This window comes from Hylaeus volcanicus, chromosome 6 (genome assembly GCF_026283585.1).
Source record: "Hylaeus volcanicus isolate JK05 chromosome 6, UHH_iyHylVolc1.0_haploid, whole genome shotgun sequence".
Taxonomy (NCBI): domain Eukaryota; kingdom Metazoa; phylum Arthropoda; class Insecta; order Hymenoptera; family Colletidae; genus Hylaeus; species Hylaeus volcanicus.
In genome coordinates this window covers 17,139,170-17,166,725 of record NC_071981.1, presented here as the reverse complement: position 1 = coordinate 17,166,725, position 27,556 = coordinate 17,139,170, and the positions used below count along the sequence as shown (strand labels likewise).

Here is a 27,556-nt window from a genome sequence, read left to right as displayed (position 1 = left end):
GCGAGAAGGTCAAAGCTCATGGTAGCGGGATACTCGATTCGTTTATAAAGAATTCCAGTTCCCCGGATCACGGATCATACATTTGCGCGTGACGATCCGCTTTCGCCACTATCTTAGCACGCCAGCGCGATCAGTACTTGCTCAATCGCAGGTGAAAGACTGTCCTCCGTCCATTGACTTAGCGGAGAACTTGACGAGTGTTGTTCAGTGGGGGTGGAGCGATCGAGGGAACTCGTGAAAGGTGTTCGAAGACTTGGGTACCGTTGCGAACTCCGAGGATTTTTTGTTGAGAACTCCTTACGTCTGTTGTGGGAGGATCGGTGAGAGCTTTGGGTCCACGGATGTGGTGAACGCGTTGAAGACTAACTTAAGGAACGACCTCGCGTTGGTGAGTTCGATTGGATGGATGCGTGACTTGATGACTGAATAATTCTCTTGAATGCATACAAAATTCTTGGATGATAGTGGAGCGATAACAAAATGTCTGAAATAATTTAAATTGATGAATCGTAATCCTGGTGTAGAAGCAGAGTTTTGAAAACAATTAGTATTTATACGGGTAGGTTAAATTAATTAATGCATGATTTCTTGTATTATGGTAAGGATTTCAGTTGGAGAGGTTTGATGCTGGTTGGAAACTGAATAGCTGATAGTTTTGGGGACTTGATCGATTCTTGCTGGGGTGGTTGAGATGGATGCCATCAAGGAAGTACTCTTTTTTGAGAGGGTCAACAAATTAATATTTGTTCATATTCTTATTACTTAAGATCCTTAAAATATTTCCATGATATATGCATTTATGTTACAGGCCTTTTCATTAGGCTGATTGAACAAGAAACTTTAGAATGGTATTCTTTCATTTAGGGTAAAAAATATATTTTTATTTATATTCTTGCTTCTTAAGCTCTTCCAAATATTTCTACGAAATTATATCAACAAAATTTCAAATTTATCAAAATTACAACCGTTCATACGTATAAATAACTTATCAAATTTCAAAAGTTTATGTCGTTTGATTGCAAAAAAAAAAATCATAAAAATTGTCTTGATATAGGTCAAAAAACAGTAACCTTTTATGGAAATCGAGATTTGGGACAAGGTTCGTTCTACATGTACAACGTGTATAATTTTTTTTCTTGAATACTAGTTCGACCTATATTTCATACGTGATTCTTCAGCTTCTTGTTTTCAAAAGGAACTTGGACTCTTGCTTCATAATTTAATTATTCTGTTATTGAAAGCGACCATACAAGACTTGTATTTCCTTGTGCAGGCATAATTGCAAATTAGCGGCATGATAAATTAAACTTAATTGGCACACCAGTACTCTCTTTCAGTTTTTGCGTCTTTATGATAAAATTATCCTTGAGAGGCAACGCCTGAGAACCTTGCTCACTTAAAAGTATCCAGAAATTGCTACACGGTATGATCTACGTCACAGTTACTTCTCTGCTTCCTAAATAATCTTTATAGCTAGACTAAATATTATGTTCATTATATTCTTCATAACTGCATTTAATTTTTTGAATATGCAAATATTCTTACTCCTCCTGTCTTTTCTTTAATTAATTTTGATTAGATCATTATAACAACAGGAACTAAAGATCAGACCAGTTTGTAATATAGCTTGTCAAGTTTATAATTATATCACATACTCTTCCCAATTAAAATTAATTATTTGAAAACGTTAATATTCTCCTAATTAGAAATGGAATGGCAGTTCAACATGCAACATAGCTTATGAAGACTATAATTACGTTAAAATGACTCTCTCAGCATTACATATGTCTCTTCTTCGTTCCAATTATTTCTGCATCATTACTGTACAACGATGAATGCAAGACATTTCGAACTTAGCTTCGTTAGCAATCATCGTCTTGTATTCATAGTAATCGATCGTACCGACTGCGTTGCGTGTAACAATTCTAGTTTTACACTCCGCCGAGCGAAACAGGGAGCGCGTTAATTAAAATTCGAGAGCCTTTTGATTCCGTACACAACGAATTGTTTTTAGACTGGCGAACCGCGACGCTTCCACACGTGTCTGAATAATTAATACGTTCCTAGCGGTATTACGTATGAGACAATTTAAAATTTATAATTAGCTCTCGGCGCATCGAACGCCAGGAGAAACTTTCGTTTCGTTCGCTGCCGATAAATACTATTATCTGTTAACTTCGTCCTTTCGTTTCTCATTTCAAATGTACCCCTTCCATTAATTTTCCATTCGTCGCGTGACGAGCTAATATTACACTGTGAGATCTGTCGATAACGAAGTTTATTAAAAAGAAAATGATTCGAAGAAATGGTGAAAGTAACAGAAGGAAGAATTTTTATTTGAACTTGCCGAACTGTGATAGTATGAATTTTGGAGTTGAAATTGCAAAGAAATTTAGAGATTTTTAGACCATTTGTAGGTGGAAATCTATGAAAAATATTAAATTAAAGTGGTCATTCATGTTGACGGAATAGTGAATAGTTTACGATGTACTACAAACAAGCAAGTCATTCATATTCAGGTGACAAATTGATTAGATTCTATTAGGTATAATTGCAGAGAATTATTAGGTCAGACGTAGTGGTTACAGGTATTGAAATAATAAATAATTCATTTTCGTTTATTATGTGTAAACACCACAGAAGAATCTGAATTAACATCTGAGTAAATTGAAACGTGGAATCGAGTGGTAAACAGAATTATGCAAGAAACTATTCGAATTTCTATAACTTGCAAAGAAATGAAGAACTCTTTTCAAGAATGCGGAAACGCAATCACGACGCCTCCACTCTTCGTAACGGAGCGAATAACGAAACAAAGTTAACCTATTCGTGAACGAAAAGTTTAACGTAATCACCATTGCAAATGCAACGCAAGCATTTAACAATGCAATGCCGGGAGATTATAAAATTACAGTGAAAAGTTTCCCAAGCTACGGACTCTTCCCAACAGCAGAAGCACCAAACAATGTAGCTCCTCCGCACTAAGAACTTTACAGGGTGATTCGAATAACTGGAGGTATTTCAGAACAGTCTCGTAAAAGATTAATATTGCAAAGGAAAATTTGGTATAATTCAAAGAATTATTATTCTGATATTATTCCACAATTCAAGAATTTCAAGAATTTCATTTATATTCATTTTCTTTGACATTTGACTTTCAGAATTATCTTTTTTAAATTCTTCAGTAAAAAACACTGTCACCCATATATGGAGAATAAAAGTGAGTATCACAGAAACTATTTATTTGAAGATAGATATGATAGATAAAAATTTGAAAAATACCATTAAGGAACTAAAATAATGCCCTTTCGAAGGGTTTAATTTCTGCTCGAGGCAATTGTTCTGAAAATGCTGTTTGTATATTCCAATCCTTAGCTACGACTAGAGTTTGAATAACTTAAACCATCTTACTTCAATTCCTCACTCTGTTTGGCGCATGAATAACTCAAAACACCGTGCCCCACTTCCCCGCTCCATTTACTTCGGAAGTACCTCGATGTACCGTATTCCAATTTCCAGCTCTACCGCATCAATTTCTTAAGGGAACGATAATCCAATTCCCCTTCGAGTCTGCTGCACGAATGGCCCAATACATCAGTGCACTCCAACCTTGAAAGGTATATGGCAGGGGTGGGAAACCTTTTGACATTAGCGACTCACACGACACATCAAAAATTTTTTAAAATTTACAAAGACATTTACTTGAATTCTAATTAAACACGTTTAAAGAATCCATTTTTCCATGTTATTTTTCTGTGTTTTGTTAGGCAACCATGAATTGGTAGAAATTATTTGTTTCCTTAATTGATCATGATCTGGGGGGCATCTTAAGGGACATTTAGATTTATACGTGCGTTTGCTTTTATATCAACATTTTCGTTATTAACGATCACAGTACCTTACATTAATTAAAACGTATGCAATATTAATTACAGGTAAAGATTGTTTTGATTTTATGTATTCGATTAAAACAAAAAAAAAAACATTTAAAATTTGTCCCTCGAAAGGTTAAGAGTGTCTTAACTTTGTTTTGAACGAATTTTATCTTATCTTTTAGAAAAAAAATTACTTTCTGTGATCATCTAATTGTACTTGCATTCAACAATTTTATGAACGATATCAAACGAAGCAAGGAATCTTCAAAGAGTTCTGAGAAACAGAATTCAATGCTCCGAATTTTGTTTCGAAATTGGATTAACGTTAATAAATCACGAACTGTAATCGATACTGCAACGATTCTACCACCGCATGAACCACGTTTTAAACTTTTCTACAAGGTAACGTAATCGTATTTCAAAACCGAAATAACTATGAAATAAGATAACACGATATTGGAAATAGTATATCAAATAAGGTTATTTCAAGGCGCCCAGGTCTGATCGTATCCACCTTCCTCCAATCTTGCTATCTATACAGCAGGTTATCTCATTCCTCTGATATATCTGACTTTGGTTTGATTTACTTTTTACTTACCATGTCCTTTCTTCAACCTTACCTCGCCCATTCTGTTATTTCCTCAATTTACCTGTAATCGTCTACTTCCTCCCATCTCGTGTCGAGTCAGTATTCTTCGCTTTCTTCCCGTAATGACCATCCTCACAAATCTAAATTAGTTGATTATGGAAGCAGTTTTTAAATGTTATATACCACCCAATGTTACCACTCGTATCCAATCAGTAGATCAGATCGTTAACTAGAATTTAAAACATCACGACTAAGATAATTTTATGAATCGCCAATGACGCCTTCGTTCTCGCATTTCGACGCAAATCGAAAAACGTACTGCATTATATCGTAAAATTTTTTGTGATATAGTGTTATGTGATAATGGAGGAAGTTATAGCCAAGTGTCACGTATGTCGACTTATCGTCTGTTGAATATAATATTGATCATTTTCGTATCAAGCCGAGGTGAAACAGTATCGATGAAATGACGCAAACAATTCAATCGACCGTAACAGGAAATTCTTCTCGAAGCCACGAGGTAAGAGATGTGTATTAATTCATGAATTGATGCCGAGGTTGAATAACTGAAATCATCCTTTAGATTATCGGTTTTGAAAAACGAAAGCGTTGAAAGTATAATTTCGGATATTGAAGAATCAAGCCTATTATTGGAAAAAAAAGTTAATATTGTTAATATTGTTGGGAAGAATGCAATTAAAGTAAATGTAATTAAAATATTTTTGTTTGTTTTCACTTTGATTTATATTCATCTAGAATTATACAGGGTGTCCCAAAACTCGGGGAGGAGCCGGAAATGGGGGGTAGCTGAGACGATTCTGAACAACAATTTCCTTTGCAAAAATGTCGGATGGGGCTTCGTTAAGGAGATATTAAGCGAAAACCCCGACCAATCAGAGCGCGCGTAGACCGTTGGAGCGGCCGCGGTAGCGTAGGCTACGCGCTGGCGGCCGCGCTTGCACGCGAACAAGTGACTCGACGTGCATCGAAGCATCGACCTAGCGCGTAGCCTACGCTACCGCGGCCGCTCCAACGGTCTACGCGCGCTCTGATTGGTCGGGGTTTTCGCTTAATATCTCCTTAACGAAGCCCCATCCGACATTTTTGCAAAGGAAATTGTTGTTCAGAATCGTCTCAGCTACCCCCCATTTTCGGCTCCTCCCCGAGTTTTGGGACACCCTGTATATACAGATATTCTATATACTTATGAAATACATTCATACATGCATACATACATGTTTTTGTTTTAAATGCAGATATTCAATATATATCCGCATTATATAACCTATTATTACATATGTATTATTAATATCTTGTAATATATTTTCATATATACATGTAGAGATATATGTATTTCGTATATTGCTCTTAAAATGATGCGATTACTATGGCTACTTCAGTATATATATACTGATTATATATACTGATTACTACTTAAATTTTCATTTAAGTAATAACGACCTCTATATTATTACACATTAAAGGTTACATCCCCATAAAAGAAAACTACGTAATACACGAAAAGAATTTTCCATAACTCCCACATTTGCAACGTATCTATATACTTTACAACCTACATCTTCAAGAAGTGGTACCATTTCCATAGTCACCACCGGTTCCATTAACTCTTGGGGCACGGTGGAATTAAAAGTGTCCCACCTTTTTGATGGACCGTAATGCATGGTGGGATATTTTTAATTCCATCTCGAAATTTTGCTCGATTTAAAACGCAATAAAATTCCTGTGCAACATGAGTCTATTTTATGACCTGAATTCCTGTGCCGCAAAGAGTTAAGCCCTTTGGTCTTAAACGTCAAAAATTCCCTCAGGAAGTAGGTTTTTCCTAATACACGGCCGAGTATTACCCCGCACAAAACCGGACCGCGGTCCCAGCGTTAAATCCCCCCACTCAGTTCGTCGAATCCCGCTATTCATGCCTCGTAAGAGCAATCTTACCCCTTCCACCAGGCTACAGTCCGTGCGTGTTGACCCCACTCCGTGGATCCGATCCATCAAGTTGAGACCAGGCTCACGAGGAAAGGAAACGTTCGCCAACGGGGGCCGTGTTCCTCGTCGTGTATCGAAGGGAGATCCCGACGCAAACAAAACCATCGGTCGCGTCACGTCCGCGCTGGCCAGCGAACGTGTTCATAGAAACCGTCGTGTTTTGTCTTTTCGGCCCTGAAGGTGAACTCGACGCGCGTTATAAGAGAGCCAACGTGTCTCGTGGTCGTCGCATTTTCGTTCGTTTGACGATCGCACGCTCGTCGCGGTTCACAGGTGACACAACCACCCCCACCTATCCGGTCGTGGCTCACCAACCCCCTCCACCGATTCGCATTCGGTCACCAGTCCCAGAATTGTCGGTTTTCCGTCGTATTTTTGTCGATCGACGATCAGTTTCGGTGATCACCGTCGACGTATGCGCAGAGTTTCTGTACGATCGGTGATAATTCGAAGACCTGCTCGCGCTTTCGCAGGTTGTGTGAATTGTTTCGAGGGGGTGAATCGCGATAGTTACCAAGGTGGATAGAGGACGCCATGACTGCCACCATGCAAAACTTAGAACGTGAGTACGAGAGTGGTTAATCTGAAGGGAACATTATTGGTAATGATTGTCTTGTTGAAATGAGATTTATAGGCATAGGTACTGACGGTGATTGTAATTAGCGAAGTAGGGTAGTGGCGGCTATCCTTTATCTTTATTTAAACTTGATATTCCTATGCGCTAACATTTTTATTATCATGCTGCATGCTGAGTACCATTTGGCAGAATTTAAAAAAGAATAGAAAAATATTAACTGACAAAATTAATCTCTTCCTCTTAATTAATAAAGGTGGATTGATTATATTTGTTATGTATTTTATTATGTATACAATGGTTCGAAACACAAGAAATACAACGAACACCGCTTAAGTGGCGTTATGCTTTCCTCTCTAAGAGACGCGTACTTACCCCCACCATTTCTTGGAACTGCTCACTCGAAGTCAGTATATTACACACTTCAAAATCTGCAACCTACTTATAGCCAATGAAAGTGCATTTTTCCAATTAAAAAATGCATTCGATCGTTAATTATTTATCTATTTCTTACTTTGAAGCTTAATCTTCTAGAGAAAAAATACCTCTTCTGTGATTGAAAAAGTTTGAAAAAGTTCAGAACATAAGAGATACTTTTATTTGAAATTTTATTTCTTTATCTATATCAGTTAGAATATAAATTTGCATTAACATCTACAGTCTACTGATTATATATTTTATTTTTCTGAAGAGAACTTAGCCAAAGGATAGGATCGTTAAACATGAATACATTTAATCTAATACCGAGGAAAAAAAATTGTTTTTCCCAAGTTTCCAAGGTGGTAATTGCTTCACTGCGTTACAGTTTATACTCCCATTAGGACAATCGCGATGAAATATTAACGTTGCAAACATTGTGCAAATTACTCTGACAAAAACAGAATTTAATCTTTTATGTTAATGACACCGGAGATTGGCTGGATGGACTCTCGAAGATTTTCATTTAATTTCGCCGCCTAGAGGGGTTTCTACGAGACATTTATCTTGTTTCAGAAAAAAAAGATGTCAAGATCTAATGATATTTTTTGTTGAGTATCATAATTCGATGTCTGCAATTTGAAATTATAATCTCACACCATGACATATGTAAAACACTTTGACAATCGATACCTTCAGAACAGCATTAGCACGTGTTTGGAAACATATTCTTTGACGCCCAGGAAGAAATAACAACCATAATTATTGCTTGGGATAAAGTGAATAAACAGTCCGACTGACGTTACATCTATGTACTTTGTGCTTCAGCAGTACAGGAATATTTCATTCTATAATATTATGAAAAGAAATTTGTTTTTACAATATAATTTTTAACTTTTTTAAAAATAATTGTACTCTTTGTTATTATGATTAGTAAATTTATCAATTTTCCTTCCAACACCGTATTTTTTATTCCACTATTATGCAATCCTAATCAATATTTATTATTTGTTACTCTATTTCACAATTATTGGAAATAATTACAGAGAATTAAACATCCCTGTACGGTTGAAGAAGGCAAAAGAATAATTAGTTGAAATATTTCATTAATATGACAAACATTGTTGTTTATTGGTTAAACCAGAAAATATATACTCTTCGAGGAATATAAGCGTGTCCTTCATGCGTGATCATTAGTAATCGATCGAGTAAAAAATGTATAATAAAGAGTGTCACTTATGATACACCTCGATCTATAAAAACGATAGGATAAAGTAATTTACATAATACTCGTTGATTATATTATTTTCTTTAACGACCAGCTGTATCTGGTATGCTCACCTTGCCGTCCATTTCGAAGAATCTAACGTTTTTATTCATGAAAAGTGACTGTGGTATACTCGTGAAATACCAAGGAACCTTTATCCTCGACGTTCATATTTTAGTGATTAGTTTTTTCGAATACGTATTCATTTTTCATTATTGTACTAGTTATTGCCAGAGGTATTTTTTTGCTTCCACATGAATGGACTAACCTGCAGTCTCTAATGTAACTCAAATTGGCGGATGAAACCTTGTGAACAGATCAAGAATGTGTCTCTTAGTGATAGTAGCGTCGATAATTATGCATTCACTTTAGTAGAACCTCACCAATAGCGAGAATCGTAGAAAACGCAAAAAAGTAGAATGCCAAGCGACAGGCAATCAATCCTGCTGTAGGATCGGAGCGTGTACACATGCAAGACAGACTTTAAATGTCCTCGTGCAGTGGCCAATGGGAGACTCCCGTTAAGAGTCAAGCCTAATTAGTTAATTACACATATGTTGAACTGAAAACCAATGTTCGTATCGAAGAATTTGACTGCACTTAGTCTGAATGCACTTTCTTTCGCGGAAGCTGCCGTTTAGTTCATCCACGTTGGAGTAAAAATTAAAATGGAGTTATAGGGTGGTGATGTCTGAGAAAAGTATCGCGTCGGGTTCGATCCTATTAATTCGTAACTTGGTTCACCGACGCTAATGCGAAAAATTGACGTTATTTATCGACTGGAAAAGGTCACCAGCGCAGTTCGATCGACGCCAAAACCAATCGTCCCTCTTTGTCTGCATCGCACGTGTCAATTTCGTGCACGGCGCCCCGCGAATGTGCCAGCAATTTCTTCGGCGACCATGGCACGGTTGGTACGCCGGCAACGTGCGCACGGTTACGTACAAATGACACGACGCCGACTCGCGCGATCGAGCGTCCAAGTTTTCACCTAAGTTTCGGGGCCGAGGATCGCGTTTTGGTCCCGTTTATTTCGCGGGTGCAACTTGCTCCCCCTCGGCTCGACTCGCGGGGGTGGCGAACTAGGAACTCGTTCCGTGCTTCCTGTTAGACGCTGTGATTTGCGACCTGAGCTCACGGAATCCATAACAAGTCCTCTGCGAGAAGTTCCACGTTGGGTGGTCGGAAATAGAATGGATAAAGCACCTTCAATTGTAAGAATAATAGTTTGTGGTATGGAGAATTTTCCGAATGCTTGGATGAAATATGACAGTGTTTTCGAGTTCAAGTTGTTGTATTCTTTGGTGAGAAGCGATACAAAATAGTGATACAAAATAGTATGGTTATAATAATACGAAATAGTGTAGTTATTATTTACGAACAAGTGGGCTAGAATTTATAATTAAATGATGGATTTACCAGAGTGTGGTAGGTGTACGAATTTCGAAAAATTATTAATTTACATTTTGTGTCCATAATTACAGAAATGATGATTGCTCTTTTACAAGCAATAGGTACATATTTAAAAAGCTATTAAATCAAATTATAAAAAACTAAACGTCCATAAATTTACTTTGAACCTTTCAAATAACGAATAAAGGTGACATATCTTTATTTGATTTTTTTATTTAAATCACTTTCTTTTTATCTAGATGATGTTTGTCACCGAAGGTAGCTAATTGCTGAATCGATCGATTGTCTCTGCGTTGGTTCTCAAATATTTATCAAGCTCTGTTAATGGAAAGTCGATTATTACGAGTGACGTGTGAGGATATTCGCGATATAGTTGCGAGTTATTGGTCGGCCAAGGTCATCGGTTAATGATTTATTGGAAAGCGATAAAGTTTGATTAATACGCCAATGATAAATTTTAATGGGAGTATAAGTGAAATAAAACGCCTGCGATTTGAACCGTGTAATACGGCTCAACGATAGTCAAGAAACAATAACATAATTCCCATCTTTATTACCTTGACGTACTAGTTGTTTCATCTATAAATCAGACCTTAATATATTATATTAATATATTGTATTATATTGTATATAATGTATGACATTTCTTGGTTTATCCAATGTTTATATTGTAGACACATGAGGTATTCTCTTTAAAAAAAATAGAAAATATTTTGAGAGCTTAAAATAAAATCCTTGTGGCTTGTTGGCCACTTAAGTCGTCATCTCGTTATCGAGATTCTCATTTAAATTTTACAACCCCTATAAAGAGCATCGCTATGCTAGTTATTACCATGTTTAAATATATAGGCACTATAGACATAAATATTATCGCTGGAAAGATTAAAGTTATATTCCTGAATCCGCTAATTTATTTATACTTAAAATTTTGTATGCTTTTATACTGGTTACAACTTACCTCGTCGTCAAGTAATTGCATGCTTTTTATAAATGTTGTATTTTTGAACCAACAATATTATCCGTAATAAAAACGACAAAAGTTTAATCAATTATGTATGTTAGTATCTATTACATCAGTTTTTGCACCATGTTTGGCCTTACAAGGAACGTCATCCAATTTATGAAACTGACAACCAGATAGGGTTTTGTAAAATTTAAGAAGCTAACACTACCCTCAAGGTTATGGACCTTTTTAATTAAATATCTTAAGAAGTAACGGAACTAAAAACTCGTAGTTGAAATTCGAGAAAGAAGATTTTTTTCTATACTTTTGTTTCACCTTCACGGTCCGTCCTATCATTTTTCTTTCTACTATCTCTCGTCCTTTTTGTTCCTCCTCCGTTCTTCCTTACCACTCATTGTAACTTCCTCTTTCCAGCTCTATTTTTCTCCTCTGCGGATCGTTTTTTCCTCTTTTTGTTTCAAAGTCCGCAGCGTGAAACTCATCTAGTTTCTGAAATTAGACTCGCCTTTTCTCAAGTAACACTGGCTTGTAATTAACGCGGCAAATGAACATCACAATGGATAGCAGAACGAATCGCATGCTTATCCCAAATAACGAATAAACAGGGATAAGTATGATTCTTGTATAGATAAAAGTTTCGAATAAGGAGGGAAAACTAAACAACTGTTGAAGTGCATTGTTCTTTGAATCGATATTGATATCTGAGCTGTAGAATTAAATACTTCATAAGATATTCGAGACTTTCATCGATCTCGGTTTTTCATGGGCGATACTAACAGAGGCTTCCGGGTGAAAGCTCCATTGATGTGTCATTTGACTCCTGAAGAAGATAGCTGCAATGTTTGCGAAACGTCAGAGCTCAAAGGATAACCTGAAAGCCTTAGTATCAACCATGAAACACTTCGTAATGAACAAATAAAAATTTCACTGTTTCATAGTGTAAACCGATGGACGATGAAGCGACTGTAGATTTCTACACCTTGCTCCAATCATGTTTTACTTCCAGCTTTACGAGGAAAGTTAGATAACGACCTGCCGCGAAATGTCACCGTAAAAGTCAGTCGTGAGGTAGATTATATCAGCGCTGCACTTTCCGCGCGTTACATGCAAACTACTTACTGTACAAAAAGGCAGCATACTCCACCGTTTTTTGTGGAAAATTTTCCTATCTTTGTTGCTGCTGATAACTATTTACACAGTCGTCGTAGTGTATTCTAAGATATCCGCTAATTTCTTTTACCTGTCAGGAGGCTAGATAAAACGATACGGAAAAAATCAGGTTAATGAGACCGTATACATAATCAAATCTAACGCGGCAGAATTGCCAAGAATAAAGATGGGATTCTCGTTTGGTCGACTTCCAGTTCGCGGAGCCAGCGATCGATGATAGCTCGAGAAAGCGAGACGAAGATCGTCGATCGGCTCCTGTAAACAGAGGGAATGGAATTATCATCGACGCTGCGAACGGTTCCAGGACTGCTCGCGGGGCTCCATTTACGAAACGGCTGACGGAATTTTCTGATATGGAAAATTGCTCGCTGACGATTGTATGAGAGAACTTCTTTCCTCTGCGAATTGCTTGCGCTCGCGTTCAGCGCGAAAAGAGAATTTTTCCGCGAGAGATTGGCTAATCAGAATCGTCAACACCGATGTAATCTCAGTCTCGGTGGGAAGAGTGGAATTGAACGACTGAAAAATAGTCCATTTCCTAGAATTTTTTGTTGAAATTGGTAAAGAATAGTGAAAAAGACTTTTCCATAAAATGCTGAAACTACTTAATTATATATCTTTTCATTAACAATTCTTTTACAATCGTAGCTATATTCAACAATCTTTGTGGTTTAAACAAAAATTTGTTGAATAAAATAGAAATGGAGTCTTATATATTTTTACTCATAGTAAGATAACATTTGCTTAATCAAAGAAAATTGCTATTTAGACTTTCAGAGGACTGCATTCAAAACAAGATGCTATTATAATTCAAAATTTTATAAAAATATTCTCAAAGGGACCTTAAATAAAGAACGAGGCATCGAATACAAGTAAAACAACATAAGTCGAAGCTTAGAAAATGAAAATACATGTAGTCTCTTCTGAAAATCCAAATAAAGCGTTTTTTGGTGTTTCATTAATTCGTCACCTGTTTTTCGCGTTCACTCGAGCGAGACCGTTGAATGGTTAATAATATTCGGCACATGGACGTCAACACGACTGGCGAGCGTCGTTTCGTCCGCCATTTATTCACGAATAATTCAACAAAGGCCGCCTGTTGCGACGTCAGATTACGCAAATGTCATCGGGCAGTGATCGGACGATCGTAAAATGCGGGGTACGTAACTGGCACGCGTTCAGCTTCCATTGCAATGTTTAAATAGCACGCAGGGGCCCCTACCAGTCGCGAAAGTAGCCAGGTTAACCCGTTGCACCCTTTCTTTCCAGCCAGAAGTTCTTGGTCGACTGCCAATCGTAACGGTGGGTCGACGTACGAAGAGTTGGATTGCTCCATTAAGTATTACTAGCCTGGCTGGAGCCGCGAAACAATCCGCAGCCATTGGTTCCAACCCTGTCGTACGATAAACTGGAATTATAGTAGTCACCAATACGGGAAAGAACTAACCCTTTATCGTGGCGATTCTCCAAACGTTCATAGTCACCGAGCACTTTCATTCTTTCGTGCAATTAATGCTCGAGTACGTCTTACGTACGTTTGCACACGTTTACACACGTTTACACACGCTTGAACAAATGAAAACATTGTAATGAGACTTCGGAGGCTTGTGTAGATATCCATCAATAATTAGAAGTGTATTGTTACCATTACTTGCTCTGACAATATATTAATAACCGAGAAAAATATTCAAAATAATGGAAATCGATTCAATATCGATTCATTTTCATTTATCTTCGTGATTAGTGACCACTGACCAATTTCTCATATCTGCACAGTACTACACCTGTCCTACCAGACCAGTACTAGTCCATAAGCCTAATGTTCTCAAGTACAGAAATACATGATATTTAAATTGTTATAGATTATACTATATCTACTAACATAAGTGGGTCTCGACCAACTCGTTCATTTGTTTGCTGTTCATTAAAGGGTGTTTAGTGTACATACTTCAAACCAACGTTGGTCTATAGGTCTGAAATACAAAAATACAGATATACATGGTACTTAAATGGTTACAAATTACACTTAAGACTAAGTGACTGTTGACCAACTTCGATAACATCGATATTGGCTAGGTCAGTATCCACTTTTCGACGCGTGGATCGTTGTCGAAGTATTTCTCGTTCGCAAACGCGTTCTCATGTCCGTCACGCACAGTTTGGAATAGCACCCACTCGTATCCCAAAAAGATGGACGACCCTGATCGTGGAACAGGTTCACCTCGAGTCTAGGCGCCTCCTCTTCGGCGTCACTTGCACCTCGAGGTTGTGAATAGTGAAAGAACTTCGACCTTCGGCTACCTTCGATTTCGTAAGCCTCTCGAACTCGTTTGTTTCTCTTTTTCGAGTTATTGATTTAATCGCCACATCCTCTTTCGGACGATCGGCGATGACATTGATCGATTCATTTATTAAATTAAATATGAGCAAACAGGCGAGAGAATTTCGTAAGACACGAATGAATAATGTTAGTTACTAGTCATCATGATCATCATCATCATCATTATTATTATTATTATTATTATTATTATTATTATTATGAGATTATCGATAAAGGAACTTATGTTCTTGGATTCGAGTATACGATTATTGTATTTAAAATTAAAATTCCTTTTACAAGCTTGAATGCATGAAAGAGCGCGATGAATATTCTTTCCGTGTAAGCATCACATTAAATTGGATTACATCGCATTGAACTTAAAAAGGAATTTTGAAATGAGGAATTATGAAGAAAATTCTTTTTGAAATGGCAGATTATGAAGAGAATTATTTTTGAAATGAAGAATTATGGCGAAAATTCTTGTTTAAATGAAGAATTACGATGAAAATTCTTATTAAAATGGACAATGACGAAGAAAATTGTATATACAATGAATAATTCATTTATGAATACATAGTAACCAATTCCTGTTTTTGTGTGACTAGGTATTATGTCTTTTGCTAAAAAAAAACTGATCTTTAAAAAGATCAGTGACGATGTAATAGCTTCTTAGACTAGTTTTTACTTTGCTGTTGTTGCAATCCTAACGTCAACTAAGTATGCCTTGCCTCAATATATAAATATTGATCGGTAATATTTACCAAGGTATAACTTCCTACAAATGTTATGTTCAATCGAGCGTAAAGTCATTCATAATATCAAAATTATAGAAAAATATAAAAACTTGAATCGCAAATGTTAATATATATCCTGTATTAATTTATATTAATTTATTTGTTCAAACAGTTATGCGAATAAACTTTAATTGATCCAAAGTGAACTGTAATTTCGTGTTCTACATTCGATATTCTTTATTGAATGAAGATCAAACTCTGTTAATCATTTATACCTTATTCGAAACCTTTATTTTTAACGTAATTGCATTTAGTTGAAAGCTAGATTACTGGTTAAATAATTCTATTTAATCGTAGACAACGTCTATGCTCCTCCTTGACATTTTACAAAATTCCACGCGAAGAAATATGAAGGAAAGAAATAACACGCGTTTAGACGAATTTCGCTCGCGTTAAACGAAAAAAGTCGGCAAACCTGTTTCCGACGGAATCTAAACAACTTTTCCCTCGTAGTATCTTTCCAGCGAAGTTTGTTTGCGCAAGTCTGCACAAATTAACGGGTGCAAGCTTATGATATCGTAAAATAGTGTGTCAACCGAAGCTGCGCACGGTTATTAAACGACACAAAGTATCAGGGGAACCACGGACCGAACACGTGCGCAATTAAAGTAGTTTACGCGGCACTTTTCTTTTCCGTCTGTCAATTGTTAATTATTGTTTTCGATCACGCCCTTGATTCTGTTTTGCCTCAACTCTCCTTGGGTCGATTGTCCTTTATGCGACCCTTGCGACCGCGAGATATGTGTCGCCTAATTAATCGTCGATTACATAATTGTCTCTAATTTTAGGGGCTTCGAAGTTCGGAAGGTTTCAGTCTCCCCTCAGGAATAATTAGGACAAATTAAATAGCAGTTTTTGTAACCCTTTGCAGTATGAGATCTCTTCTGGTGTGACGAAACTATTTTTCCCTAGAATTCTTACAATTGGGTTAACTTCCGGTTCTTTATTAAATGTTCATACATGTTTTGTTAATAAAACCCTATAGACTATAAACAAATGCAAGCAATTGCTTCATATCCAAGACGAGATACAAAAATAAGAATTTTTAATTATTAGTCGGGAAGAAACTGAGAAGGAATATAGTAATTTTGTTTCATTTGAATTTTCTTAGAATCCATAATTTATGATCCATCATTGATGACCTAATTAATTTTAATCGACGATCAATAATTACTTGCCTATGATCCATGATTGTATAATACACGATCCATGAATCTGCAATCGAAACAAAAATCTTCGTAATGCGAACAGATCCGAATAATTTAAGAGAATAGGCTGAAAGAATTCTCTAAAAATAAATATCTAGAAATATAATTCTAGCAGATTTAAAACGCGGTTCTTCTTTCTTCAAGGAATTCCTACAGCGGGCGCGATAAAACCAATCATTCTAAACTGGTTGTTAATGTTTCGCCTGTGAACCACCTATGAAAAAGTTGTCCAAGGACTACAAGAATCTCAACGTAATCCCAAGGCTGTTACAAAACAAATTTCAGGGCTAGTAATGAGCCTTCCATAGCTTCTGGATCGTTAGCTTGTCTATTTCGTCGGTGTTTCTGTCTATCGCGTTAAAATACGTTCGAAAGTTCCGTGTCACAATGGATTTACCTCACTTCCTGTCCTGCGTCTGACACGTAAGCCAACTTGGTTCCACGATAGTGTTACGTAAATCTTTTCTATGTAGCTAGCGACGATATTGTTCTCTTTCTCACTCTGCTTTGCAATATACGTTGTAAATGACGCGCGCTAAACTACGTGGACGACTATAAAAATGTTTGTTCCGTCTATTCCGACTCTTCTTGACTCTGGGAGTCGTTAGAGAACGGGGAGTTTTATTTGTCTTCTACTTTTTGCACCTAAACGAAGGCCGACATTGCAAGATGGAGTAATGTGTGTCGAGATCTAGCTAGGTAAACTCGTCCTATTGGTTTAATCGCGGGAGGAAATATTTGCTATTGCGTGAAGCTTGTTAGGAGCAGCAAGGGTAGCGTCGGCGTCGTTTAACTTGGGTTCGTTTGCGTTGCGACAAACAGTGATTAGGCAACTGTAATATACAGTCGCGGACAATTGATTGAACTCGAAAGAAAATAGTATATTTATGAATATATGGTGATTTTTTATTGAAATATTCAAATATGAAAATAACTCTATAGATAATGATGCGCACGAGACGAGACAAGACGAGATTTCTACGAGCTCGAAAAATCTTGAAACATGCATATCGATCTCGAATTTTCGACAATTTAGAATATATGATCTCGATCTCGATTTCGATCTCGACGAGATCTCGATGAGATTTTAATGAGATTTTGACAAGATTGGCAATACAGTTTAAAATATGCCAATATCTGTTGTGTTATTAGGAACAATATACAAGTTTTCCAGTTCTTAGATTATACGGGTTTAAGGATTCCATTTCGCACAGAATGTAAGAACATTACAAATAGGATAATTTTATCATACGAGAAAACAAAATTTCCGGAAATACGTATGTCGTAGTTTGATCTGTAGTTTAAAAACACAAATTGTCGTGATAATTGACTAACATTTTGCAATAAAAATGTATTAATGTCAATACATAATTTATAAAAATGAATTTTTCTGAAAACTAATTATATACTGGATACTTTGTTCTTTTACGGACCACTAGTACCAACCACGGCTCCTCGGTGTTATCCCTGCTAATCTAAATCTAATTTCACTTTACACTTTACACTTTACACTTTACAAGTTCGCAGTCATTAGCTCGGTATTACTCGCGACGAAGGATTGTTCGTCACGAATAATACCGATTACCAGGTCTCACCACGTGGAGGTTGCTGCGACTGGAGACCCGGAGATAGAACGAATCAAACTTCCTTCGATCTCCCTCTACATAGAGTATACATACATAGATGCATACTCTACGTAGAGTCGACGAGCTTAATACTAAGTACGAAACCATGAAAATCAAAGGAAAAGAAAATTCTCTTCGATTTTCAAAGTCTAAGTCTGACTCTGTCAAATAATTATTTGAACTAAATGGAAGCTAAATGGAAATCGCGACACGACACGACCATGTAACTGGACTTACTGAGTCAGTCCCGTTTCCTCTTGTTGGATCTGGACTCGAGAGGAAGACGACCGACTCACTGCGCTTTGGACTTACTGCACTGCGCCGGGAGCCTAGGACTACACCAGCCGGGATACAGGGAGTAGAGAACCGATCCAGAGGCGCCGATTGTCTTCCTCTCGAATACAGATCCACCAGGAGGACGACAACCGACCTTTCTATCCAGTTACACAGTTTGTCACTTCACTTATGACATGAAGTAATAGTGACCGATGTGGAGAACGAAGTTGCGAGTCCAATATGGACCTACGAACAAGCAAAAGAATTGAGAAAAATGATTAATAATTGTTTGGTAGAGGACAGACACTCGTACACACATGCCTTAAAACTAACTTATTGTTAGCTACATGCCTTAATACTACCCAAACCAAACTAAGGCACCCACAAGCGATACCAAGCTACGATAACTGAGGGAAACTACACTACGCAAAACTAGGAGGGACGCGAGACGCGGACGTCCGATCGCGAGATCCATACCGACCGATGGATCGTCGAAGAATGAGCTCTTACCCCTCGTATACCTGTGTCGGTCGAGGGTTGCGACTCGCGGCTCGCTATCGAAGAAGAGTGGGGCAAGGGCAAACAACAACCCGTGGCTGTTGATTCGAAGGCTCGTTGGACCCATCGAGGAAATATTTCGCGAAATATTAATATTACAGCAAAATCATATTCACGAACATTGTTTAAACAATATATATTGTTAATAATTAATTTAACTATTGTCAGAAATTAATATTTAGTTGGTCCAATCGATAGATATTAAATTATAGAAAAATATCTCGCGATTACTTTTTCTCAGCTTTTTATGTTCGGAAATATTACTTTTTCGAAAAACATTGGTATAATAATCTGAAACTTTAAAATGCATTAAATATGTATATAGATCTTCGAATTAATTGAATATTTACAATGCATATAGTAACATTCAGTCCTCGATGAAATATTAATAAGAATCATGGTTCAGAATAAGTATTCAGAATAAGTAATCGTGAGAAATGTTTCTATATCGTTATATCTGTTAGCTGGAATAACTAAAAATTAATTTCTGACAATAGTTACATTAATTATTAACAATGTTTGTTCAAGCAATAACCGAGAATATGACATTGCTGTAATATTACAGCGCGTGGACAGCGGTAGATCCTTTTTCTAAAAATTTTCAAAATCATTACTAATTAATAGGTAACTATAATAGTTTGTGATTTCAGTCAGCAACCAATTTAAGCAATTAATTTCCACAAGTGAAAACGGTAATTTCCAATTGAAAATTGGCCGATTAACATTAGATTAATCATAATTCCTGAAAGCAATTGATTTCGCCATTAAATTGTCAATCGCAATTAATAATCGATGGCTAATGATTGATTGGGAAATGTCAATCGTTAATAATCGATTATCAATTTTCGTAATTGAATTACATTTCGCCCAAGGCCAGCACCAATAGACAAGTTGCAATGGAACAAAGTCCTGTTCCGCATCGATAAGCGTTCCACGCTCGAAAGACTTGATTGCGCGGCTAACGGGTAAAGTGAAGAAAAAGGAAGAAGGACGAGTTCCCCGGGGAATTATTTCATGGAAGTCTTCTCGTTCCGCGTCACGCACAAAGCCCGACGCCATTACGGCGAACGCGGATGGAGGATTTTCCCGTGCAAATTCAGCGCTCGGAGTGCTGATTTAATTTGCATAGAGAACTACGAGTAACTCCACCGCGACGGAAACCGAAAAAACGCATTTAATTATCGCTTGAACGAGGATTAACGAGCAACTAATGTCTTAGAGATCGTTTCTGCTGGTGACCAGGATCGAAATGCAGTGTCGTTACGTTGAAACAAGGAAAGATACCGCGGAACTCATCTGAGTTTTCGTTACGATCGATAATGATAACAAGACCTCGTTGAGATAGTTTTTAATTCCTACATAAATATTAAAAAAAATTTATTTCGAAATTTCCGTACTGCTATCGTTGGGAAAATAGAGCAAAATCGTCGATGATTTCCAATTCGCAGAGAAACGATTACGAGTCTTTTGTTTTAATTTCTTGAGTAAACTTTCGAGAACTCAAGGGCCAATGCGTCGCTCCTGCAGTGCTCTTTTAATCTCGTTGAAAGTCCAATTATCGATTGGGTCGTGAAATGTAAATTCTAAAGTTTATGAAACGACGAAGGCAGTATTCCTCTGTTTTCAATTTCATTCGGTTTGAAATTGTTCGCGAATTCAATTGAATTGAGTATTACGTTTATTATTCTCCTCCTGGAATTCGACGTTTCGTTCCTTGCAAACGCGATAACTGTGTGCTTCAAGGAGGCGGACAGTAGATTAAAATTCACTAATTGTCGTTGGTAAGCTAAGGAATTTGTATGCAAGTCAATATTGTTCAGCCGCTAGAATAACAGGTTGGAAACGTAAATGTATCTGCGATTCCAGTTTTTATTGTCTTTTTCACGTTCTTTGCACGACAGGCACTATGTTCCTATCTCGTCCAGGTGTAGACCTCGAGCCGTTAGTCTTGAAAATTTATGCGACATTCTGTTCACATTCCATAATTTACATATCATTTGGTTAGTAGTTATTTCCGTTTCATCGGGGACTGTTTACCTCACTCGCGAATTAAATAAATTTTAATAACCACGTTCATCGAGGGCCTGGAGAATTCAATTTTTCGTTCATTGTTGCATGTATGACTTCACCACTTCTTCCACTTCTTCTTTTACTAGATCGATTAATTTTTTTCAATAATTCTTACTTCACCCATTCAATGGATTTTTATAATTCTTATATTTCTTCTTCTACTATTTTTCCTTTGATTGATTTTTACTTCTTCTTTCACTTGTTCGATAAACTTTTCCAATTTCTTTTACCGCTTCAATCAATGCAATTCGATATTAAATACGTATGAAGTATACCGGTCCTTTCGTGGTAAAGGTTGTCATTGGGTATGTAGATCATTGTCAAATATTGGTGAAGACGTCAGATAATCAATGTTTATCGAGTTACTGACAACACGTTCCACAAATGGGGTCGCGGTGGTGCGTTGCAACCTGTAACGTGATCAGACACTCGCCACTAACAATGCAGTCCGTTTTCAACGCCTGAACTGCTAGCATCGTTATCATTTATCGCGTAATTCTCTAGACTTAAACCTTTTAAAAATCGCAATCTCCAAGTTCGTACCACTAATCGTTTCAACTCAAGTTAGTGTAAAAATATCAATCCTGATTCAGAGAAATAAAATTAAAAACGAAGTCGGTGCAATGTTTCACTCTACATATAATTCTTCAAGGATGCTCAAATAAGAAAACGGGAAGGATACAGGAATTTTGAAGGAATAGACATTCGAGCCATTACAAATTTTTCTTACAAAAATTTTGTAAATTATCAGTTTTTTATATTAATAATCATTTTTTTTTTTTCATAAATTTCGATTACAATGTCGAAGAATCGATGTGATCTATAGACAATTGTCGAAAATTGTCAGTTACGTCTATTTATTCTTATTATTTATTTTAAAAATTACGATGCATTCTCCGAAATATGCTCTCTCAAATGCACCAACAGTTTTTGTAAAAATGTCTTTAGATGTTTGAATAAAAATTCACAAAAGTCGTGCTTCTTTCGGCCTCGTGACTGCGCATGACCGCTTAAAACAGTACTAAGGCGACCCATTCGTTTTTGTTACTTACTACTACGCGTGCATTTCGACTCAACCACAAACCGCGAATTGAGTGGACCGAAGTAAACACAATTGCGATCGAGCGATCTTCAAACAAAGTGATCTTTAATACACCAAACGCGTTATGTACTTACACGTTCTTCTCGGATTCGCACGTTTATGCATATAAATAATTAAACGAACCTGCATTATACCACTTTCAACCGGTAAGTGAGTCACACACCAATGACGAAATCATCGCGTCCTCCGTGTTGTTATCGAAGCATTACTCAGCTCGCTTCGATGCAGTAGTCCAGAAGTTCGCGGATCGAACGTTCGGCTCCTAGTGTCGCTGCGAATGATTCAATAAGCAAGTACTCACGGAAGGATACAGAGGTATTCCGATTTTTCCATTACTTCTTCTTCGGGAAAGAGGAGCGCTGCGAAGACAGGGAAGATTACAAGATCGTCGCCATGGAGACGGGAAGTTAGTGTCGAAAACGATTACCGTAACGAGTTGTTCCCTTCACCGTGATTTAAGTGGTGCCGATGTTCTGTCGAATCATTATTGTATAATTTGCATAACGCGGCTTTTAAGTAATTTATGTAACATTGGACACAGCGCACGGGGGCGCGTAACGAGTCTTGAAATTATTTTCAAATTATTGTACACAACGTACGGTGTGACAGAAGCTTGAAGTTGTAATATTGTACACAATGTCCAATATACAGAATTAAGCTTAAAATTACTTTATGTAATATTGGCGTTTCGTATGATGGAGTAGAAAGGTGTTAATGACTATTTCAATATACTTCATTTGTACTATCTATAAATTTCCAGGTGATTCGTTTCGGTTTCATTTTCTAAATACAGTTTCTTGTGTTTACTTTTTCATACTCTTGTAATGGTACGGCTGAACAAATAATTTAAACAATACGGAAATCGATATTTATTTACTCCATACACATGATATAGTTAGCAGTTTATTTGATTAATTAATTCGTTTCCAGATAAAATCAAGTAAATGTGCACTTCGCTAATTACCTGATGTGTTTACAAACATTATTTATCGCCCGACTGATACAGCTGATACGCCAGACGATCGTAGTTTGTTCGTTTCTCGTCAAGCAATTTTACCCCTGCAATAATTCATGAATTCATAAATTGCGGGAAATGTCCTTCCAATTGTCGCATAAATAGTTACGTAGGAAGAATTGAAAATACTCCAGTGGTACATCTGAAGTTCGAGACCTTGAAAATTCCAGATTATGATATCCTAGTTGTATTTGCTTAATATTGACTATAAGAATGACTCGAATGAATGACAGTATGTTAAACAAAATGTAATTCACCATTAGCCTGAACAAGCATCTCTTTTCTTCAAAGCACAGTAGTTTCGTTCTCTTTGGCGATAAATAAAGACAATATAATGAAAATGAAATGAAAAACTATTAAGAATTCTGATTATTTATTAAAACCATAGCTCGATGAAGGCACTGCGAATAAAGACATGCTTGTTTAGATTAACGACGAGTTTAATTAAATACAGGATGTTTATGTTCCTCGGAATAATGTTGATGAATGTTTCATGTTAACAGGAACGATGTTGACCGATATCACGGAACTTCCCTCCATCAAGCTCGGCGATTTCGTTCTTCAGATAGAGCTGAATTCGCCTAGTCCTGAATTGCAGGAGGTCGCGAAGAAGGAACTTCGCGAGAGCCCGGAAGTCCAGAAAGAGGCCATAGCTCAATTGATGGAATTACTGAGAGGTAAAACGCCACGTAAACAAACCAGCCTCGCAGAAATTAAGCTGGTAAATTCCACGGAAAAAAGTGCAGAAGACATTCGCGTTGAAAACATGGTTTCAGCATTGTTTCTCAAAGTTTTGTTGAAATTGAAAAGTTTACAGGAAGTGGAGTCGAGCAGTTTGTGTTCTGAAAGGCTGAAAAATCACTGAAGAGAGTAATAGTTCAATTAATTTTTCCAATTCTTCCACTTCTCCTTTTACTAACTCAGTAAAGTCTTCCAACTCTTCTATTTCTTCTACGTTTAACGATAACAACACAAACATTCACTTCTCGTTTATTTTTATTAATTGTATTGGTTATGATTTTCGTTATTATTATTAATTCTGCCAGCTTAAATAACTTTTAAACAATTTATTACACACAAAATTTGTTCATACAAAAGTTACGTCGTTTCGAAAGAGACATGAGATATATGAATCGATTTAACAATAAGAAGAGTTAATATGAGGAGTAAATAGTATAAGAGTTGAAAGACATAGCTAGTGAACCTCTGTTATCGTTAAGTTAAGTTAAACTGTTAGCCATTTAAGTTGATATCCTGAAAATCCTAAAAAATCAAAGACCAAAGCATCTCGAAAATTCTAAGCAACAACTGTCCTTGGTTCACAGGGGAGACAGACCTGAAGGTACCACTGGAGAACGAGGCCTGGTTGATTCGTTTCCTCAGGCCGAGCAAGTACTACCCAGATTCGGCATTGAAACTCGTGAAGAACTACTACAGCTTCAAGGTGAAGCACGCGAACGTCTACGACGGCCTGAAGCCCAGCAGAGAGAAGAACATCTTCGACCAGAACATCCTGACCGTGCTGCCTACTCGAGATCAGCATGGCCGAAGGATTCTGATCCTGGAGCTGGGCAAAAAATGGAAACACACCAAGTGCACCCTCGACGAGGTGTTCAAGGGATGCGTACTCTACTTAGAGGCCGCCATTTTGGAACCAGCCACGCAGATCGCTGGAGCCGTGGTGATATTCGACATGGACGGACTCAGTCTTCAACAGACTTGGCAATTCACTCCACAGTTCGCCAAAAGGATAGTCGATTGGCTTCAGGACGCTGTGCCCCTCAGGGTCAAGAACATTCACATTGTCAACCAACCGTACATCTTCAACATGGTGTTCACGTTGTTCAAACCATTCCTTAGGGAGAAACTGAAGAATAGAGTGAGTTGGGTTTCTTTCTCTGGAACACTGCTGCTTTAAACCACTGGTTTTCTAATACATTCAAACAATTGAAGTCCTCTAAGTAAGAATGTTTTCGGTGGTGTCATTCATGAGAATTGGAATGTTGAAATGGAACTTGTCTGTAAAAGAATGTGAACTTTAAAATTAGTCATACGTGAAAGTAGGAATGACATTCACCGAACTAGGAATGTGTAAAGTTAAAGTTACATGTGAACTCTTTAAAACTCAACTTAGACAATGTTTAAGATTTTTATCCATAACGGTGATGAGAAAGTAGTAGAAGAATCCACAGTGTACCTGAAGAGTAATACTATTCGTTATCTTTTAGAATCTACTTCTCTTCTATGTATATTAAGAGATTAGATTTTCACAAGTCTTAAATTGAATTGCATTTGTAGATAATGCTCCTAATTTATGTATAAACTTATTTTACAATGTATGACATACATACATACATACATACATACATACATATATGCGCGCCTCCCATACCCAACAAATAAGGAGTCAAATAAGAATACGAAACGTAGGGTACGGGATTGATCGCGTAGGTAAAGCGGTCGACTGTGGATCCGAGGATCGTGGGTTTCGAATCCCCGTGCCTTATTTTTCGTTTAGACTCTCCTACATATATAATTCGTTGTTCTCAGATTATCTTCCACGGCAAGGACTACAAATCGCTGCACGAACACTTATCGCCTAAGTGTTTGCCAGAATGTTACGGTGGCAGCTTGAAGTTTCCACGAATAACAGGACCACAGTGGTTGGAATTGTTGTTAAAGTGCGACAAGGAATTCGATGGTACGCAAAAAGAATATATAAACAACATATCGAGTATTTCTGCAATAGAGCAATATCTTCGCCCAATAAACTTTCATTTGCTTGAACAGTTCTGTGCCATTTTGTTATACCTAATTACCTCTGTTTTCATTTTCACAAAATTTCACTAAGTATTCACTTTAAGAGTGCAGTAATTATTGAAGTATTTCATTGATATATTTTTAATAGATTCACGAATACATTAAGTATATTAATATTTATTTGTATTCGTAAATATATTATAAGAATATTAATAATGAAGTGTATCATTATTATTGCTTAAAGTTAATAAGTCCTGAAATTTCGTGCCAATTAAAACATAAATTATTGATCTTAGATTCGAGAAGAATCTTTATTTTGTTATAATAATTTCATCCGAATGAGTTTCTAATAATAATCGATGAATACATTTATCTACAGAAGCGTCTGTTAGTCATAAGTAATTACGTATATATAATTCAAACACTCATTCTAATATTGTGACTCATAGTGGATTTAATTTGCTTTTTTTCAGCGATCAATTCCTACGGTTACAAGAAACACTAGCTTGTTCACTGCCACGTGTCTCTTGGAAAGGCTGAAGAGGAGCACCCGTTTCTAAAAAAGATGTCGACAATCGAGAGCTGAGTCGATTTTCATGCAACGACGACGGTTGTGGGTCTTGGGTCGACGCGAAGATTAAGATTTGTTGGTCGACTCGTCAACTTGTTTATAAATAATATATTTCCCTATCCAATTCTCTCTACAGCGATCGCATTTTTTTGCGAGAAAAGAAGATGAACACGAGCAACGAGCTTGCTGGTGCTAGGTTTACTTACGTTTTGTATTATTATGAGAGAGAGAGAGCGAGAGAGCGAGAGAGGAGAGATATTTATCTACAATTAGAGTGATTTTGTATGGAATATGCAATTGAATTGTCGTTAGGAGTTTATTCGTACTATAGACTAGCAAATAAGTAAATTTATGTGAAAATAAAATTAGTTTAAGCAACGAACGCTATGCGGATCATTTAACGATGGTGGGTCTCTCGAGTCACCAACTTACCTTCTTGTTAATTTTGGGACCTGGGAGAGTAATAGCTTCACAGGTTCAGTGATTCGTGGATTAGAAAATTTGTTGTTTAGGCGACAGGGGATTGATAGCGTTTCTTGACCTTTTTTCTATGACAAAATATTTTCTATGGCAAAATAATGGACAGTAGAACCTCGATAAATGGAGATTTAACAGTTACATGAGAGTAGAATTCGTTGCACTGAGTTGACAAGTGGAGGGGATGGTTATTTAGCAATAAGTGAAGTTGAGAGTGAGGCTACTGTGTAGCTCTAATTGAATTGGTGGCAGATCATTGCTTAAGGCTCGATTCTTGCACGTTCGGTTTCAGTTTTCTGCAATTATCGAGGATTATTCTATTGTACTTAATAGCAGTGATGGGCAAAATTTTATTCGAATGATAAATAACCAATAAAATTTGGAAACATTAAATTTGAATTTGTTCATTATGAAATACATCACTCCATAATGAAAACTCTGGTTTTCACTTAACGACTAACGAATAACAATAATTTATCTTTTATCCGAATAAGAAATTTGTCC

The 27,556-nt window shown here is 36.9% G+C and overlaps 1 protein-coding gene across 3 annotated transcripts; it reads left to right on the top strand.

The window, feature by feature from the left end:
* Positions 1-106: 106 nt before the first annotated feature.
* On the top strand, positions 107-26,957 carry LOC128877832 (alpha-tocopherol transfer protein-like). 3 transcript variants are annotated; one of them, XM_054125424.1, is made up of 5 exons: positions 107-388; positions 23,748-23,921; positions 24,570-25,123; positions 25,795-25,945; positions 26,478-26,957. In XM_054125424.1, the coding sequence occupies exons 2-5, from the start codon at positions 23,753-23,755 to the stop codon at positions 26,507-26,509; spliced, it is 906 nt and encodes a 301-aa protein (XP_053981399.1). In that variant the 5' UTR covers positions 107-388; positions 23,748-23,752; the 3' UTR covers positions 26,510-26,957. The 3 variants fall into 3 exon arrangements, with proteins under 3 accessions (XP_053981399.1, XP_053981396.1, XP_053981397.1); XM_054125421.1 differs by lacking the exon at positions 107-388 and adding an exon at positions 6,612-7,033; XM_054125422.1 differs by lacking the exon at positions 107-388 and adding an exon at positions 22,486-22,635.
* Positions 26,958-27,556: the final 599 nt, after the last annotated feature.